Source organism: Myxocyprinus asiaticus, chromosome 11, assembly GCF_019703515.2.
Source record: "Myxocyprinus asiaticus isolate MX2 ecotype Aquarium Trade chromosome 11, UBuf_Myxa_2, whole genome shotgun sequence".
NCBI lineage: Eukaryota > Metazoa > Chordata > Actinopteri > Cypriniformes > Catostomidae > Myxocyprinus > Myxocyprinus asiaticus.
The window spans coordinates 34,047,501-34,065,512 of NC_059354.1; the positions used below are offsets into that span (position 1 = coordinate 34,047,501).

An 18,012-nucleotide genomic window follows, 5' to 3' on the forward strand; every position below is an offset into this window, starting at 1 on the left:
ATTTTTCAAAATCATATAAAACACTTAAATCAAGTATGTATAAAAAGAAAACATGCTATCTGCACCGAATCAGACATACAATAACACCTTCAAAACAACGGATATGTTTTGTGCATTGGTATCTTATGACAAACTCAGAACAAAGTGTATATTTGATTTCTAATTTAGAAATAAAAAAGAACAGCATTATCCCCGCAGTCTCCATGAGATGATTGAACACTAAAGCCTGGTTTATACTTTGGAAGAAGCCGAACTTTTTTCTCCTGGACGAACTAAAGCACCCTAGGCGAACGAAGCCGCTGTTTATACTACGTACAACATCATTTTAAAATGAGTTCGTTTAGGGTGATGTCACGGTGTGTAACGAACTGTTCCAGCCACAAGTAAAGCCAATAATGCAGGTTTTTCTCTCCGTGGACTGCCGCGGCTTTATTAAACTTGTCACGGCCCCTTTCACTTTTAAAAACTAAAATCTCTCTCCACTCATTTGTTGTGGCCATGCAATCTTCGTAGAGTTTGTTGCAAATCATGTGAAAATAGTATCTTTCCACACAATATCTGAGAGATGGGTTTCAAAGTAAACCATTTTAATGACAGTAACCTAGGTAACAACTCCTCAGCTGGCAAGCGCAATTGTAAACAAAAAGCGTCACACCAGCCAAGTTCTCTTGGGTCAAGAATTTCAGAGATGTGCACGAACAGGAGAAATCTCACCAAACGAACACCTTGGCAGAACAAAAACGTCACTGCATTTTTTCATCATTTGTAGGCGAATAAAGCGAAGTCTATTCACACAGTAAGTATAAATTAGCCTTTATATATATGTACCGTTGTAACATTCAATCTCGCGCTCTTTACCTATTCACTCATAATAGAGTGCATTCTTAACATGTTTCAGGGAAGCCAAATTTAAATGGGACTTTCACCCCTCACACTAACATTGTCTCTCAATGGAATTTAAGTGCTAAACATCGCAGGCATTAACTAACAAGAGCAGAGAACCATCAAAACTAGATTCCTGCGCAGACCGAAGGACAGGGATGGATGGGTAAATAAGTAAAAAAATAAAAAATAAAAAATAAAAAATAAATATGGATGGATTGATGAATTAGCAGCTAGAGGAAACCAGGAAAAAAAATACTATTCGACTTCCACTTGAAATGTCTGCTTTTATATTTTTTTACCCATTGAAATAATATTTGATTCAACAAAATCACTGAACTTAAAACAACTGAAGCAGCAAAAAACACTGCTTGAAACTAACAACAATTGAGTTAGGTAATAAGCATATGACTTCCAAGAGATCCTGGATGGATGATTTCAAAATAGCATTCCAATCAATATTCTTCAAATGTTTCTTAATTTTGCACTTTCAAAAATTGGGGAAAACAATTCTGTAATATGCACCAAAAAAAACAAAAAAAAACATTCTGAACATTGAAGTGTTAAGAGTGTTTTGGCAATACACAACTTAAAATCAACATAAAAATAAAACTGTGGCTGTTGTTCACTATGCACACATAATGGCCGATCTCACTCGTACTCGATACCACAAGCAAATTAAGAATTGAAAAGTAAATAAAAAAAAACACTATGTTCTAATACTAAGATGGCTTATATAATGGCTTCACACAACTTGGCTTACTCCTTTATGGGACAGGTAATTATTATCCAAACTTTACTTTGTGCAGACCAGTCACAAATTTAAAACGTTAGCACCCAGTCAGAAGCCAAGAGTGAAGAGATCACAACACTAACATCCAATATTGGAGGAGACCTTTGTTGGCAGGCTAATGAAACTCTTTCCTGAAACTGAAGAGGATCTCAAATGCCATGCTGGGTGAACGTAGCATTATTATAATTTTTCCTAACATGGCCAACACACTTACACCAGACCATGATATATAATGAGCTGGAACAACAAAGAAACTCAACTAAAATAAAAACTGTCCATCAATGGTAATGGTTTTTTTTTTTTTTTTTGCTTTTTTAGGGAGGAGGCTAGGGAAATCCTTTTGAATATTCTCCCCAACTACTCTAGCTGGAGAAAAGGATGTGTGCTAGAGATTGAAAAATCTGCAGTTTTTCACCTGTACACTTGTTGGATCTTCACAGAGGAGCTGAGGACTTGTTGCCCAGCATGTGATTAGTAAACTACAAGCAGTAGATGTCTGACAGTGATTCTTTGCCAACTATTTTGGTGTGATCTTACAGACCAATTTTTCTATAAAAGACAAAATAACTTTCAAACATTGCTAAAAAGGTAAATGGCACTTCCACACCCATAAAAATGTAAAAGAACTGTGTGTAGTGAGTCTACTTAAGATAGTCTCTGAAATGACATAGAAATGTAGGGAGTGCAAATTAACTGCCACATTCCTCCAGCTTAAAGGATGCAAGTCTCTCTGAGAGTACAAAATCATTATACACTGATATTTTATATAGACTATATACAATATTTGTATGCACAATTTCCTTAAAGTTTATGGATAAATGGTCCTGTACAATAACAAAATTACATTATGAACATGAGATTAACAAGTGATGACTTCTCTCCCCTTTTGATTTCTCCCTTCTCTTTGAGTGCATGAATGTCCCTTGTAAGCCTACATGTCTTTGAAAAAAAAAAAAAGAAAAAAAGATGTTTGAAAAATCTCAGTGTTTTAGTCTACAGCTCAGTGCATGGAACATTGGATAAGGCAGGTATAGAGGAAACATCTGGTCTTGTATTAGTTATTCCTCAGTGCCTTGACTAGGTGGGAAGGGCAGGGCTACTGCATGCTCCTGTGCAAGAGCTGCCAGCTCTTTGAGAAATTCAGAGAAAATGACAGCACAGTAGACTGCATTTTTCACCCTTAGTGCTTCTGCCTGCTTCTCTAGGCCAGAGGTGCCACCACTCGTGCCACCCCGGAACAAAGCACTGTGCAGAGACTGCCCTCCATCCCTCACATGGGCCAGGGCCAACTGAGCTGCATGGCGAGCTCTTGTAGGACTGTTGGTGTGCCTCAAGATAAGATCACCCAGAGATGTCTTACGGCTTTTAACTGTGAAAGAGAGACAGAGAGTGTTAAAAAAGGAAAAATGGAGAGAAAGTTAAGATGCCCTGCTCTCTGAATTTGTTCAGACACAAAGTGTAAACTTATGCAGTTTACAAAGTCAGTCCTTCTCAGAGCAGTTTACAAAGTTAAGGCAAGTAAAACATCTACACTGAACTAATCGAATGTAATGACAAAACTTAAAGCAACTGTGGCTCCCCGGTCAGGAACAGGGTGAATAATTTGAAAGAATAAAGTAGGACAAAAAAACGATGATCAAAATTGACAGTCTGATCTCATGAAAATAATCAAGGCAAGGCAGTACTAAGGTGAAATGTCCACTATGTGGTGCTAAAAGAAAGATAAAGGAATATTCCAGGTTCAATACAAGTTAAGCTCAATCAACAGCATTTGTGGCATAACATTGATTAGAACAAAAAATCATTTCCACTCATCCCTCACTCATCTTTTCTTTAAAAAAAAAATAAATAAATAGCACAAATCGAGGTTACAGTGAGGAACTTACAATAGAAGTGGGGGCCAATTTTTGCTTTTTTTTTTTTTTTAAGAAAAAGAGGGGTAAGTCAAAATAATTTTTTGTGGTAATCAACATTATGCCACAAATGCTGTCAATTAAGCTTAACTTGTATTGAACCTGGAATAATACTTTAAATGTTCCCAAACACATGACGTTTTTAAAAGGTTAATGCTCTATCGACTTTTAAATTAACAAAACTTACCTCACTACCCTAAACCTTAAACCCAACTGACAGTTTCATAAGAAGCATATATGAGATGAAAAATGCAATTACTAAGGCGTAAACGTGATTCTATTTCTCTTTTTTTTTTAATGAGAGAGTTTCCCTCTGATTCACCTACTTAATGAGTCTGATCGACGGAGGTTGGGCACTCCCATGGGTGAATCTGTCCAGTCTATCTTTCCTCTTGCAACCAGAAAATGGCGAGCTTTTCTAAACATGGAAGGGAAATCCTCATGTGCCGCTGCAAACACCTCAATGCGATTTTTTACTGATCCCAGCACCTGAGTGGAAAGAGAAAATAGTTACCAGGATTGACAGTCACAATAAAATACAATCAACATCTCTGATTTTCCTTCTGTACAATGGATTTACATAATTTTACCCCCAAGGCATTCAACAGAATAAAAAAATCTGTTTATTAAAACTCAAAATAAAACAAGCAGCTCTTGAGTCATCAAAATAAATGGAAGATGATGAGTTTGAAGTAAACAAGAAAAAAAAAGCAAAAACAGGCACCGATGAATTGAGCACAATAAAGACTAGGACAGTGTATTGATTGGAAATTGGTCAGATTTGATTTCATGTCGACCTGGTGTGTATATTTTCTAATGTTGATCAGAAAATATAAAACGCCCAATGAAGAGTACAACAGAGATGACTCAATCTCAAATTTACAATGACCTTTTGCATTGCATTAGTGCTGAGGGGTTTTAGTATTACATGTGCAAATGTTCTGACATCACACAAGTATTTTTTTCAAGTGTAGAAGACTTTTCATATTTTTATCAAGGTTGTCATGCTGATTGTTTAGTTCTTCTTAATGCATTACCTGTATAAGTGACTTAACGCTGGGTTGAAACACCATGTTGTTGTTGAGGAGGAAAGACCGGAGGAGAGGCTGAGGGTAACAGGCCAGCTGGAACACAACGCCCGTCAGTAAAATGTTCACATACAGGGAGTTCTGCATCATATTCTCCAGTTTACTGAACAGGACAGTTATAAATGGACCTACACAAAAGGAGAAGTGGAACCAGTGACTAAAGAACATCTCTCGCTGTAGTTGCATAAGTAAAATTAAGCATTCAAATCTTTATTTGGTCATCTCTACAATGAGAACCTGTGTATGGTTGAGCAAGAGGTTGTCCAAGTGGTCGAGCAGGGCTAAATACCCCAGTGGTAAAGCTGTCAGGCTTGGGCTCACTGGACCGCTGCTCGATCTCCAATGGAAGACAGTCTTCATCTGTCAGGCTGGGAGCAGCAGGGCGGAAGTCCCGACTGGACTCTTCTAAGCTGTGTGAAAGAACCCTCCTCTCTCTTACGTGTTCCTCTAGCTCCCTCAGCTCCTGATGGAAAGCCTCAATGCTGATGCCCTGACATTTTGAATCACCAGACAATGGCTCTGATGGTGCCCGCTCCAGCAACTCCTCAATTAGACTCTCAACAGACTCCTGGCCCCTGCTGTCACTGGCCACTGAGGAGGTCTCTGTCAAGCCAGGAACAGATGATGATCTCTGGCCATCATTTTGTAAACACTCTTGAGAAGAGGAGGGCAGGGTTGTTTGCGGTTGCAGGCCTGGGTTCAATTGCACCTGAGAGGATTTCCGTGCCGATCCTACATGGAAATCACTGTAGGGAAGATTGGAGTCAATTGGGCCCATAACCACCGATCTGTTCTGCCCTGATTCTACCACTCCACTATTTACATCAGAGTCTCTCTTCACCTTCTTAACCTCCATTCTCTCATCCACAGTGTCTGCAAACTCAACCTGCCCTGTCCCATTATAGAGCGCTGGATGAGGTGCAGAAAGAAAGTGCTGGGATACAGTTTCCACAGCACGTGTTTTCTCTGTAGAGGCTGATAAAGAAGTTAATGAAGACTGTAGGGGTATAGTGCTGGGGAGAAGGGTGCGTTTCTTGCTGCGGGGTGTGAGGCTGATGCAGTTTTTGCTGATGGTAACATCCCACTCTCCACTATCTCGTTCTGAGCTACTCCATTCAGCACGTGCTGCAGCCACCACTGCTGTCCTCTTCTGGGTGGCGTCTGTTAGGGAGAAATGCTCTTGTACCATATTGAGGGTGGGGTTGGACTTAGGAGGGGGAGGTGGCGGCGGAGCAGAGTTTGGAGAGGGATTTTCTCCGTCATAAGGAGCTGACCAGTCTCGACAGGCCCAGGAGCAGAGCTCAATGCCTCTCCGAGCATCATGCAGATATTCTAGGTAGCCAGTCTCCCCTTCTGAAGTGTCTGGAAATTGGTGCATGGGGCTGTCAGGAGACAGAGGGGAAGAAATACTACCGCGAGGAGAAGATGGGGTGTTATCTGAGCCAGATGAGGTGGTGTTGGCTGGGCCTCCTGAGCTTTGCTGTCGAATAAAGAGAGCTAGGCGGGATGGAGTGCTGGGTCTGGGGTGAACTGGTGACTCTGTAGTGGGACTACCCAACACTACATGCAAAAAAAAAAAAAAGAAAGAAAATAAGTTTAGTTCTGAAAAGCATGTCTCATCTGCGATTTAAAAACAGTAATTTCAAGCAGTCATTATAAAAGCATACCAACTGTGTCTGACATAAGCTCAATCTTACCCTTGCCCCAAAAGGCAGGTTCATCATCCCGCTCACTAGAGGGCGTTGCAGTGATTCGGCAGCATTCTGGTATGAGGGAAAGGAACTTGTCAGCTGATTTGCCATAGAGGTCCGTTTCTCTAACTGCCCTCCGCTGACTCAGCATTACATGTGTACATGGCAACAGATACCTGGAGACACACATATGGATTAATTATAGTGGTTTTACCTTTGGTACACAAATAATAGATTATTTGGGTCAAAGAGTAAAAATCAGATAAAAAGATACCAAATAAAATAAGACTATTGAACAATAGTACAGACTGTGCAGGGCCTTTAAAACTACTCAAGAAAAATTTACAGTTGCTTATGTAAAAAAAGTTTGGGAAGACCACTTATACAACGACCCGACTGCTTGACTGATAAAACTGAAATATGCATCCTAAGAAATAACTTGTCACTGTAACAGCATTTTTAATAGCCAAATATAGCTTATAGAGCCAATTTTGTTGTGTGCATTGTTTCAAGGAAGAAATCTGTAGACTTTCTTTTAAAATGAGTCACACACCCAAGCAAGCACACAAAATACCTGAGTACAAGCTGGAGCATGAGGTCTTCACAGTTGAGGCTGAGCAATGTTTTGAACAGACTGAGAGAGACCATGCATAGCTACAAAGAGAAAAAAAATACAACTCAAACACAGCACATAACCACTGTTCGAACTGTGGGGGGTTTGGAGGGTCCCAGACCCTCATAAGAGTTAAGGGACCCCCCATAACACCAATATAATGTAACATGGGCGGGGGGGGGTCTCCTGTTAAAAACTATAACACTTGAAACTTCAATTTTTTCCCCAAATGTTTGCAGTAATAGAACGCGACATTGTCCATTATCTGTCCCAGTTTTCATAAATAATCCAAACCAGATTTTTTAAGTCTGAAAATTCTAAACACCCAAATGCACCATGCTGTTTTCTGAAGGAACACTGAGTGACACTGGCAGAGTTAATCCTCATTTTTATCTCACAATAATGGTAAGATACTGTATAATTCTTCTTTGATATATGATTGTTTGTACTCCTAAATTACTAACATTAAATCAACAGAGAAAACCATTTAAAATGGCATATATTTTTCTGTGAAGATGAGCGACTTCTTATTAATAACTCTACTATACACTTGGCATCTCAACAATGGTGACCACTATTTAAATTATAAAAAGTATAATCTATTATTAAGCTTAACATCTTACTCCTGTCTTTACCAGCCATTAAAATATAAAAACTGTAATTATTATATCGTGCTCTGACTCGATTCGAACACTGCACATAACTCCACATTCCCTGAAACATCTAGCAGTTTCAATGCTTAGCAAGCAGCAGCTAGACAATAGAGAGTAGGGTTAAGCAAATTTTTGCCAATGATATGATTCCAGCCTCTGGTACTTTGTTGTCAATATCTAAACTGATACCCCAGACAGGGCTGTCAATAAATTCAATAATTAAATGTAAATAATTTGTGAATAATTTCAAAATTGTTACTTTTTAAAGATAGAAAAAAATGTGAGTGCATTTTGTTCAGTGATTCATTTGGATGAAATATAAGTGGAATATTTGTGCCTATACTATCTATCTATTAATAAAATTACATAAAATGCATAGAAAATGCAAACAATAAACTCAGTGCAAATCTGCAATCATTGAATAATATAACAACTTTGCAAAATGTTGTTGTCCTGCAGTAAATGTTTGAAAAAAAATGTTTTACAGAATTTTTAGAACTGAAATACGGGGCAACCCTAACAGAGAGAGAACAGCCGCTGTCCTATCTACAGGTGCATACCATCCATTGTGTGTACCAAACTGACCCGTGAATTGCTGCTGATGCGCGCAAGTAGTGTGTCAAGGATTGTGTTGTTGTCATGGCGATGCAACAGAATGAAGCGCAGGAAGGTCTTCAGAAGGGAAGTTTCTGTGATACAGCGTAGAAACAAGTCCAGATATGCTGTGCTTGCTATCATCTCATCCACCGACGACTGACAGAGGTGGTACAAGAGACAGGTGGGGGGGGGGGGTTAAATAGAGGAGCCACAAAGTGCAAATACATGTACAAGATCATACCGTACAATTAAAACGCTGTTGTATAATGGATATACATGAATAAATATGGAAATGCCTTCAATGCCTAATTTGGCTCACATTAGTGTGGTGCCCCAGTTCAATGAGGTTCACCTTGTGCAGAGCAGGGCCCATGACTGGCACCAGGAAGCCGTTGTGGAGGTAGTCAAGGAGTTGGCAGCGAACAAGAGGGTGTGCTACCTGTACTACAGCATTGCAAAATTCAAGACTGTTCATGAACAGCACTAGTGAAAACACACCAATCCAGTCCTCCCTACGCAGAGCATGCCAGTCGTCGCCCCGTACGTCAATCTTCCTTGGCAGGGATGAATACAGCCCACTCAGCCCTGTCGCCAACACCTGGGAAACAATATGTGTGTATATATATATATATATATATATATTTATTTATTTATTTTTTTAACCAAAGTCATCCTAAACATGAAAATAAATGTGGAACATCTTCAAATGTTCCCTGACCTGCAACTGTGGGCAATTAGAAAATATATATATAAAAGCAGATTCAATGTGTTTATCTCGTTCTATCTAGTTCTAAAACGGGTGCTATACTCACCAGTAACTACATCAATTGAATTCTATATTAGTTTAGAAAGTTGCAACAACCTTTAAGGCAAACAAACTACATTACTTGGAAGAAATATTTATTTTACAAATATTTACTGTAGTGCTGTCAGTATTAATGCGTTAATGCATGTGATTCATTTAAAATGTATAACGTATACATTTATTCTTAATCGCGATTAAGGCATGAATTTGACATTCGATTCTGACATTTTATTCAGCTCCGTGTGAGTTCTGAACACTGGTTAAAGGTCAGAACCCTTGCAATGTGTCCAATGGGGACATTACACTCATATACACACTATATACAAACACACAACAGTGAGTCCGTGCCGGAGAAAGGACATTTTATAAAACAAACGCTGATGGGACTTGTGACAAAAGCTAAGTACTTTGCGTCTTTTGTATGTCAATTCTTACAAGCCTGCTGTGCAGCTTGTTCTCCCGTGGAGGGTCTGTTGATGCTCCGCTCAAATTTAACAATTTCAACATTGTACCCATTGCCACTGAGCTTCTGCAGCGTCATCTAATGATTACCAGACAATTCGGCAGTGCCAGCGCTAAAAGCAAGATGTGCTTTTCATATGGAGTTCAACCCGGCACTTGTTGCCCTGAATAAAATCATGTGCATTCCATATTCAAAGTGAAAAGACAGCCTGATGATGATAAATATTGTGAAGGATGATGGTTTAAGAGATTTAAGGCACACTGCAATGAATAGTAGTTCTATCAATCAGTCAACATCCCACTTAAACTTTGGTAAATGTTTAATGTTACTTGAATCGGTGCCATTTTAATGAATTTCTGTCTTTGTACTGTGGAGTTTGGAAAATGTTAATAAAGCATTATTGTTACATATTGTTTTGTTCTATTGTGTTGTTCTTTCCAAAAGGAAATAAATGCATTTTAACAGGAAATAAGTATATAGAGTGTCAAATTTCAGCACTTTTAAAATCTGAGATTAATCGTGATTAAAATTTGAATCTACTGACAGCAGTAATTTATTGTTATTACAAAGACCAGTGTGCTCAAATAATTGTCCACATTAGCACACAGTAATTTTCACTTGCAAATGCCTAGATGAGACCTCCAGTCGTAAAGTGTTACTGTAAGTGGGTCAGATGAAACCTCAAATTACTCTCAAGGAGGAGGACAGAGGAGAGGACAGCGCATTCACTGAACCCATTGTCTAACACTAGTCAGAGAACACTGAACGACAACAACAACTGTAAATGACAAATGACTACCTTTTCATGCCATGGTAAACATAGGAACCCACAGTTAGTCAACAGAATATTGACCAGATAAAGACTACAGAACTTTAAATCTCTACTGAAACAGCTCTGAGAGGCACTTCTGACATGAACAAGTGGCATTCACACTGCATGGTACAAAAGACACTCTAAAGAGCACAAAATACCATGAATAGAGATATTCATAAAGACATAAAGATGCAACAGTGACGGAAGAGAGAGAAGAACAGAAAGAATATACACTAATTATTGCTTCACTGACTTGTCTGCTTAGAAAAAAAACACTTCACACAAGACCTGCACAGAGGACCTCTTACATCATGATGCAAGAGACAGGCGCAATTTAAACACTAAGAACAGAAGCTGATGACAAGTCAGGCACACACAGACACACACACAGACACACGCTTACTGGGCAGAAGTAGGAGTTCTCTGCAATGTGGCGTGCGACAGCGTGGTTGTTGGCAGATGTTGCCATGACAAGGAGAAGTGCGTCACGGGCCTGCTGCCCCAGAGCTCCGTCTCGATGAATAAACGGTACCAACAGGGAGAAGATCAGTAAGTTAGTGGGACCCTGCTGTACCGACCCACACCTAAATAACGACTCCAAAACTGCAGTCTGCTTCGCCATGGACACACAAACCTGATTCAAATACACATTATTTACAGTTATCAACAGTTATAATTTATGACAGGATTTACAGTATTTATTCATTATTCTTTTAATGCCATATCAGCATCAATGGCTATTATTATGGCAAGATCAAAGTACTTTTATTAATGACCGTAAACATGCATTAGCTAGAAATGCATGAATTAACAGATTACAGATGTATTTACACTGCCTGTCTAGTTTGTGCTCATTTGAAAATCCTTGGTCTACTGTTTGAGATGACCAATAAGAAGAGTATTTGAAAAGGCACACACGCAAGTTGTAATTAGCTTCATTTATATTTGTCAAATATTTTGAGTCAGTGAGTAGCACAAATAGAATCTGCAGATTTTGTTCTTCACATTTTCTGTGCTGACTGTGGGGGAAAAATTCTGAGGTTAGCTAGTTAGTGATTTTATGCCATGCCAGCTTCCATGGCTACTTTCATGGTGAAAAACAAGTAAAAAAAAAAAACTGTATATTAAAAGGTAGAGTGATTAAAATCCTATATAAGGTTTTAAAACTTTGTTTTCAATAAAAACTCTAAAACTGATTCAGGGTTGACTTTGTTACAAATCTCTTCAAAAGTGTTTGCAGAGTAAAATCATTTCCTAAAAGAAATAAAACTAGCAAAATCCAATATAATATGCTTCAAAGATAGTGGACTCTGGCATGGGGAGCCTAATGGTGTATCTTCGTCTGATATTAAAACGTATGTGTGGGTCTGGAATGTCCTATTCGGCAACAGGTGTAATTGATCTGATCCCAGTGATTACTGAAATTAAAGAAGTGTCTTTTGCCTACAACAGCATTGGTTTCATGCAATTTGTAAATATGGTATAAATGTAATAACAGAGCAGAGAAAGCTACAATCTTTATGGTTGCAGTAATCATTTTCAATTTAGCAAAAATATAAACAAACACACTAAGGGCGGAATATGTGAAAAACTATTAAATTCTACAGGCACAGATTTCGTGTGCACTGTTCAGGCCTGTTCATAGTCTAAACAGTAGTCAGCTTCTGTCTTCCAAACACCTGATTTAGCAGCAATACGAGGCTGGACTCCAGGGCAGGAGGGCAGCCCAGCTGGGGGTCCACACAAGCTCCCAGTAGGCTTAGCAGTGGTTGCAACACTGCACTGTGCAGAAGCAGAGGCTGATGGGACTGTCCAATCAGCATCTCAAACAACTTCAACAGCTCCAGCTGGCTGTCTGGATCCAGGCCACGGCGCACATGCCACTGCACCAGAGCTTCCAATATGTTTTCTGCCACCACCATCTCCAGAATGGGACCAATTGCTGCAGACAGTTCACAAGCCAATGTCACTTAATACAGTGTCTATTATATTGCCATAAACTCTGAAAAAGAACAAATGTATGCTCCTCCTAGCTCACAGGAGAGTGTTTTAACCTGGTGATTCACCTTCTCCCCCTGCAGGTCTCTCTTCAGCTAGCAGGCACAGCATTTGATCTGTGTGATTGCGAACTGCTGTGAGATCATCAGCGCTCCCACCCACTGAAGACTCCCTCTGTTTCAACACCCCTGATACCTGAAAGGGAGAGAGAAAATCCCTGTGGATGTGTTGGTGTACATTTATAACAGGTTACTCACATATTTAAGACCCCGTTTACACCTGGTATTAAGATGCGTCTCAGGTGATCCGATCATAGGTGGTCAGATGAGACGCATCGCTGTTTAAACCTGGTCACTTGAATACGTCTCCTGTGACCACATGTGATCAGATTTGGAGGAGAGAGACTCATGACGACATGCATAAATCACTACATCAGTGTGTTACTGCATGATAATAAACCGCAACAAAGTCAGAAAGACTAAGAAAGTGTGAAAAAAAGGGCACGATATTTCTCCCAGATGCAGCTGAAATTTTATCCAAGCACAAATGCAACATTTCGAGCAGAACTGTTCATTATTCATGCTTGCGTATATATATGCTTTTTAAATTTTACAATCGGACAGTTATTTCCTTTTAAACCGCTCTTAAGCGGCAAAGTTTAAACTGTTGTTTTAGCACAGCGGTTGACTGACAGGTGAGGGGAGGCGTTTCGCTCCTGTTGGGACGCATTGAGGACGGATTAGTGTTTATAACTCAAATGCAGTGTAGTCATATGCGTTTTTGTGATCCGATCACAAAATGTTTTAGACCCTATTTAGTCCTGTATTTAATGCTGACCACATGAAGTACTGCTGCTCCCTATACACATATTACACAGTCTGTGTAGGGCACAAGCTCCCTAGGGGGGCAGCATCTTAACCTAAGTGGGCACCAGAAACTCCACCGGCTGCCCTAACTTGCACGTTACACATTATTCAAGGACCCGGCAGCAGTCGCCGAACACAGACGATCACCTTGCGCTCACACTTTCTCACCGCGCCCAGTGCCTTCGCACCGCATGTTAACCCCCCCTGTAAAAACTGAATCTTTGACACTAAAAAAAAAAAGAAAAAAAAAAGAAAAAAAAAAAAAGCTAAACTTCGACAAATAATAGTTTGATAATGGGTGTTTCTCAATGCAACGAACGCAGAGAATGGACTTGCGTTCGTGAACACCAGTCTTGCAATGTTCTCTACCTTGAGAGAACAAACTCAGAAGGACAGGAGGATGTAGAATGCATCTATTGCGAGCTTTGAGATGTGTTGCCATCTTCCTGTTGCGTAATTAAACGTCACAGCACATTTAAAGCCAGTGAGATAACCACTGGCATTATCACACCAGTTAATTAATATCATCACACAAGTGAGGTTTTGTAGGACTAGTGACACGTTAAAATAATATAGTCTGTAAACACTAATTTTCTCCGTGTGTTTATTACTTTTTTTAAATGATGCCCATTTTTTTTGACGGAGGGTATCGACTCTCTAGAGCCATCAGACTTTTGCGAGCTTACAGCAGGAAACTCTTGAGAGAAAACACAAGGATAAATGTCTTTCATCTGCCACCTTAGTACTGGGTTTTTGCCCACAAGTCACCATCTGATACATCCTTGATATTCGGCCTGATCAAGAACACATCCGGGTAATTTTATGCATTCTCAGTACTTGCTTTCTTAAGGATTGGAATCGAACTTCGGCAGTGGATGATGACGTCAAACGAGTCCACGTGAACATAAGAACACAACTGAATGAACATTGAGAAACAGCCAATGTTTAAATACACATCCAAATGCATAATATGTGATAACATTTAGAATTACTAAACAGAAGGTGGCCGTGTCGACCACTGCAGCCATCTACTGGCTATTATTGTTAAGATTTTCAAATCTTTTTTATTTCTCTTTTTTTTTTTTGTGTGCAATTGTTCACAGGAGCTGCACAACACTGGCTGCACACATTCACAAGCACTCACATTTGAAGCGCGTAGCACATGCAAACTATAAATGTATCTCATTAAATCACAGCCTTTGCAGTTTAATAATCACACTAGGACTAACATGATTTTAATTTGTGCTCTGAATGTTTACAGAATAAGATTCATACATCAGATGGTATCAGTTTTGGGTATCGGAGCATTTTTACGAGCACAAGTACATGAGCGCAGCATCATATCAGGACATCCCTACTCAATACGACTGCATGCAATTGCAATTGTTCACAGGAGCTTATTTGCACAATCGGTATGAGGGAAAATAAGCCTGTGCTTATGTCTCACCTGTCTCCAGTGGTTCTCAAACACCATGAGACAAGTCTCGGGGTCAGCAATGCATGGGCTGGACGGGGCTGCATGTCTACTGGTCCGAGTGCCCTGACCCCTTGGATTTAAACGACTTAGCCAACTCATCTTAGCTCACAGGCAGATCAAAGTTCAATCAAGAGGTCAACAGGAAAGACGGAAAGTATAAAGGGGGAAGAGAGGGAGGAGAGGAGAGAAGAGGGAAAAGGGGGTGGGGGTAGCCACAAAAAACACCCAAAAACAAGAGATGGAGAGTCCTGACAGAATAAATTAATAAGGGAAGAACACAGAAAGGAGGGAATCCAGCAACAGTCACTGTACGCCAGTGATCAGTGTGTGAGCATGTGAGGCTTGTTGGCACTCCCAGTCATCCAGTCTGCAATAGGTACTATACTCCATACCGAGGCATTGACTCCACCACACACACACCTGCAGGGAGGGAGAGAGAGGTCATTGATGACACATTCACAGCGTCTCGTTTAAAAGCAATGTATTTCTTTTAGACATTGTATCAATTTAAAAAATTAAAATTCAGCCTTTAAAACGAATCTCGAGATACATTTTTTATTTGTTGCACCACCTCTGTTTTAGCCCAAGAATGCGATCAGTCTGAACAGGCCACAAACTCATCATCACTGCTTGGCACACATCCAAAATTTGAATGCTCATTTTAGAAGTCGAATGGGCATTTTTATGTTAAATTCGACAAATATTCCAATTTCAAATTCTAATTTGACAGCCTTACTACATTGTGTGCAAAAATAAATAAAATAAAGGATAAATGTTAAAATGGGCAGATAGCTTTTCACACTGTTATCAAAAGAAAAAAAAATGTTTCTCAACAGTTTAAAGGCAGCAGATTAACATGTCTGCTACTGTTGCACTCACACTGCTGCTTCTCTTACGTACTGCAGACGCAGGATGTGAAACCGGCAATTGTCATACATTATGTATTTCAGTGCACAAGCAATCAGATTCTAATCAATATGGTGTTTGATAGTGATGAGCTTTTGAGTAATTTAAGTACTCGAGTTGAGTAATTTAACATATAAAAAAAAAAACAAGCAATTACTGAGATTTAGAATTTAAGCTCAACCTTCAACCTTTGAACCCATTTATCTTATGAAACAATGAGCACTATGCAAAAACAACATCTAGATTCAAAAATGACAAAAAACATTTGTACTCGCACATAGAAACAATCATTCCAAGTGTTCTGAAGCAATACAATAACTTTAAATAATGACAGAATTTTATTTTTGGGTGAACTATTTGTTTAACAAAGTCATGCATCGAGTTGTAATGGCAAGATTTAGCAACATTACCACATGGGAAGATAGCCACATTATGCCGACTCACCAACAAGGGCCACCTCCTACCAGACATTTTCGCATTTGCTCCAGTGTAGGGATGTCAATTTTCAGACATTTTCTTAATTGATCGTCGTGGAAATTAACTATCAATTAATTGTTATCGCTAATATCGCAAAATGGATAGGCAGAATGAAGAGGAAGACTCCAAATAATGTTTATGTAGAATACGGTTTAAATGTAATTTAAATGAAGACACTTAAGAAATGCAAGTATTGGCATTTTCCTCTTAAAATATTCTTAGTTCAGTGTATTTTAATAAATTAAGGCAATGTTTAGTTCGAATTTGGGAATTGTTTAATTACTGTTAATGATATACTGTTAGTAGTAAGTTCTATCTTAAGATACTTAAGATATATAATTTGTATACATGTATACATTGGTAACTGAAAATTAATGTGTATGGATTAAATTAAGGCTAACTGTAAAAAATTAAAGTTACTACAATGGCATCTGTAACTGAAAACACCTGCATTTAAATGGTGCTGCATCCACACCCCTGTGTCATTTCAAGTCCAAGCTGACACAAACAAAAAAAAATTACTGAGCACCTTTAAATTTCAGTTCTTAAAATCGTACCTTTTCTTCCAAGTCAAATTACAAGGAGGACCCCAACAAAAGCAGATAAAAATGTGCAAGGATTAAATAAAACAAAAAACAAAACAAAAAAAATCCAACGTAAGGAATTCCTCATCATGCACAACATTCCCAAGCACTACACCCTGCCATTCATAATAAACTTCCTAGACCATGACATTATGTAAGGCTTCCTTCCCTACTAGAACTCCCTTATCCTAAGGAGGACAGTACACAATTGCCATGAAATAATGTTATAGAAGCTCTCTAAGGAAGGCCTCATTTACAAGGGAGGAACTAGGGATGGGCATTTGAGTAATTTTGTAGTCGAGTACTCTAACCCACAAAAACGATACACGATTATTCGTAAACTAAAATGCATGTTAAAAAAACACGACACGTCTGTGAAACTTATATTTTGTTTTATTCACAAACGTTACAAAGAATGATTTCAAAATCATGAAATGATTTTTCTTTTCATGCTTTTCTTTTGGGAAAATAATTAAATGAACAATATGCATAAATAAAAATGTCAAACAAAAAAATTATAATAAAAAACAATTGCATTTACCTGGAACTTTCATAGAAACCAAAACTGACGGCATGAGAGTAATGCACATAGGCTTCATAAAAGCTATCACATTTTTATCATTTCACACATTATTATTCAGAAAACAAGTGCTCTCTCTTCCAACATACTGGATATTATAAAGGAACTGAATCTAAAAAACAGGGATTCACAATCGTGAACAAGGAACGCATCCCCCAATTGCCTTGGAATCAAGTTCTGTATATAATTTATGTATTCTGCTTTTCATTATATCATATTTCACTTTAACTCTGATGTCTCTGTTACCCCCTTCCCCACTTTTTCATTGTTTGTCTGTATTGTTGTGTGTAAAAAACAATAAAACCTTTTGATCAAAAAAAAGAAAGAAAACAAGTGGTGAAAGTTTGCTTTATATAAAATGCGTTCTGCCTGCATTAAGGGATTTCATGCAACAATACACACATACTGGTTTTAACAGCTTACGATTAGGGCTGCCCCCTGATAGTCGACCAAAGGTTAGTCGATGAGAAGAGTCTTGGTCAACCAAGTTTTGATTGGTCGGTTGGTCGCAGAAAAAAACTCCACATAAAAACGACAAACACCGGTATTAGCGCTGGTTGGACACTAGGTGGTACTTTGGGGTAATTTTCATTAAAGGATCAGTTCACCCATAAATTAAATGTGCTGATAATTTACTCACCCTCAGGCCATCCAAGATGCATCTGAGTTTCTTTCTTCATCAAAACTCCGATATAAGTATTCTTGCAGGCTAATATCATTGAAAATCACTGGCTGGTTACAACGTTCCAGGATAATACAAGATGTGGTGAGATTCTGGAATGGGAGTAAACAGCAGAGATTACCTGAGCAGA

The 18,012-nt window shown here is 38.9% G+C and overlaps 1 protein-coding gene across 4 annotated transcripts in view; it reads right to left on the reverse strand.

The window, feature by feature from the left end:
• The window catches only part of fhip1b (FHF complex subunit HOOK interacting protein 1B), a 39,884-nt gene that overhangs the window by 455 nt on the left and 21,417 nt on the right, over window positions 1-18,012 (reverse strand). The window contains exons 2-14 of one of the 4 annotated variants that reach the window (XM_051710226.1): window positions 17,841-17,974; window positions 14,624-15,073; window positions 12,379-12,505; window positions 11,992-12,254; window positions 10,716-10,946; window positions 8,583-8,828; window positions 8,219-8,386; window positions 6,942-7,021; window positions 6,374-6,543; window positions 4,914-6,236; window positions 4,626-4,804; window positions 3,915-4,077; window positions 1-3,044 (exon numbers count right to left, since the gene is read on the reverse strand). The exon at window positions 1-3,044 is cut by the window's left edge and continues 455 nt beyond it. In XM_051710226.1, coding sequence (XP_051566186.1) covers window positions 2,734-3,044; window positions 3,915-4,077; window positions 4,626-4,804; window positions 4,914-6,236; window positions 6,374-6,543; window positions 6,942-7,021; window positions 8,219-8,386; window positions 8,583-8,828; window positions 10,716-10,946; window positions 11,992-12,254; window positions 12,379-12,505; window positions 14,624-14,752 — 3,390 coding nt within the window. In that variant the 5' untranslated portion in view covers window positions 14,753-15,073; window positions 17,841-17,974 and the 3' untranslated portion in view covers window positions 1-2,733. Of the gene's footprint in view, window positions 3,045-3,914; window positions 4,078-4,625; window positions 4,805-4,913; window positions 6,237-6,373; window positions 6,544-6,941; window positions 7,022-8,218; window positions 8,387-8,549; window positions 8,829-10,715; window positions 10,947-11,991; window positions 12,255-12,366; window positions 12,506-14,623; window positions 15,074-17,840; window positions 17,975-18,012 lie in introns of all 4 variants that reach the window. The other 3 variants (XM_051710223.1, XM_051710225.1, XM_051710222.1) reach the window with 3 other exon arrangements.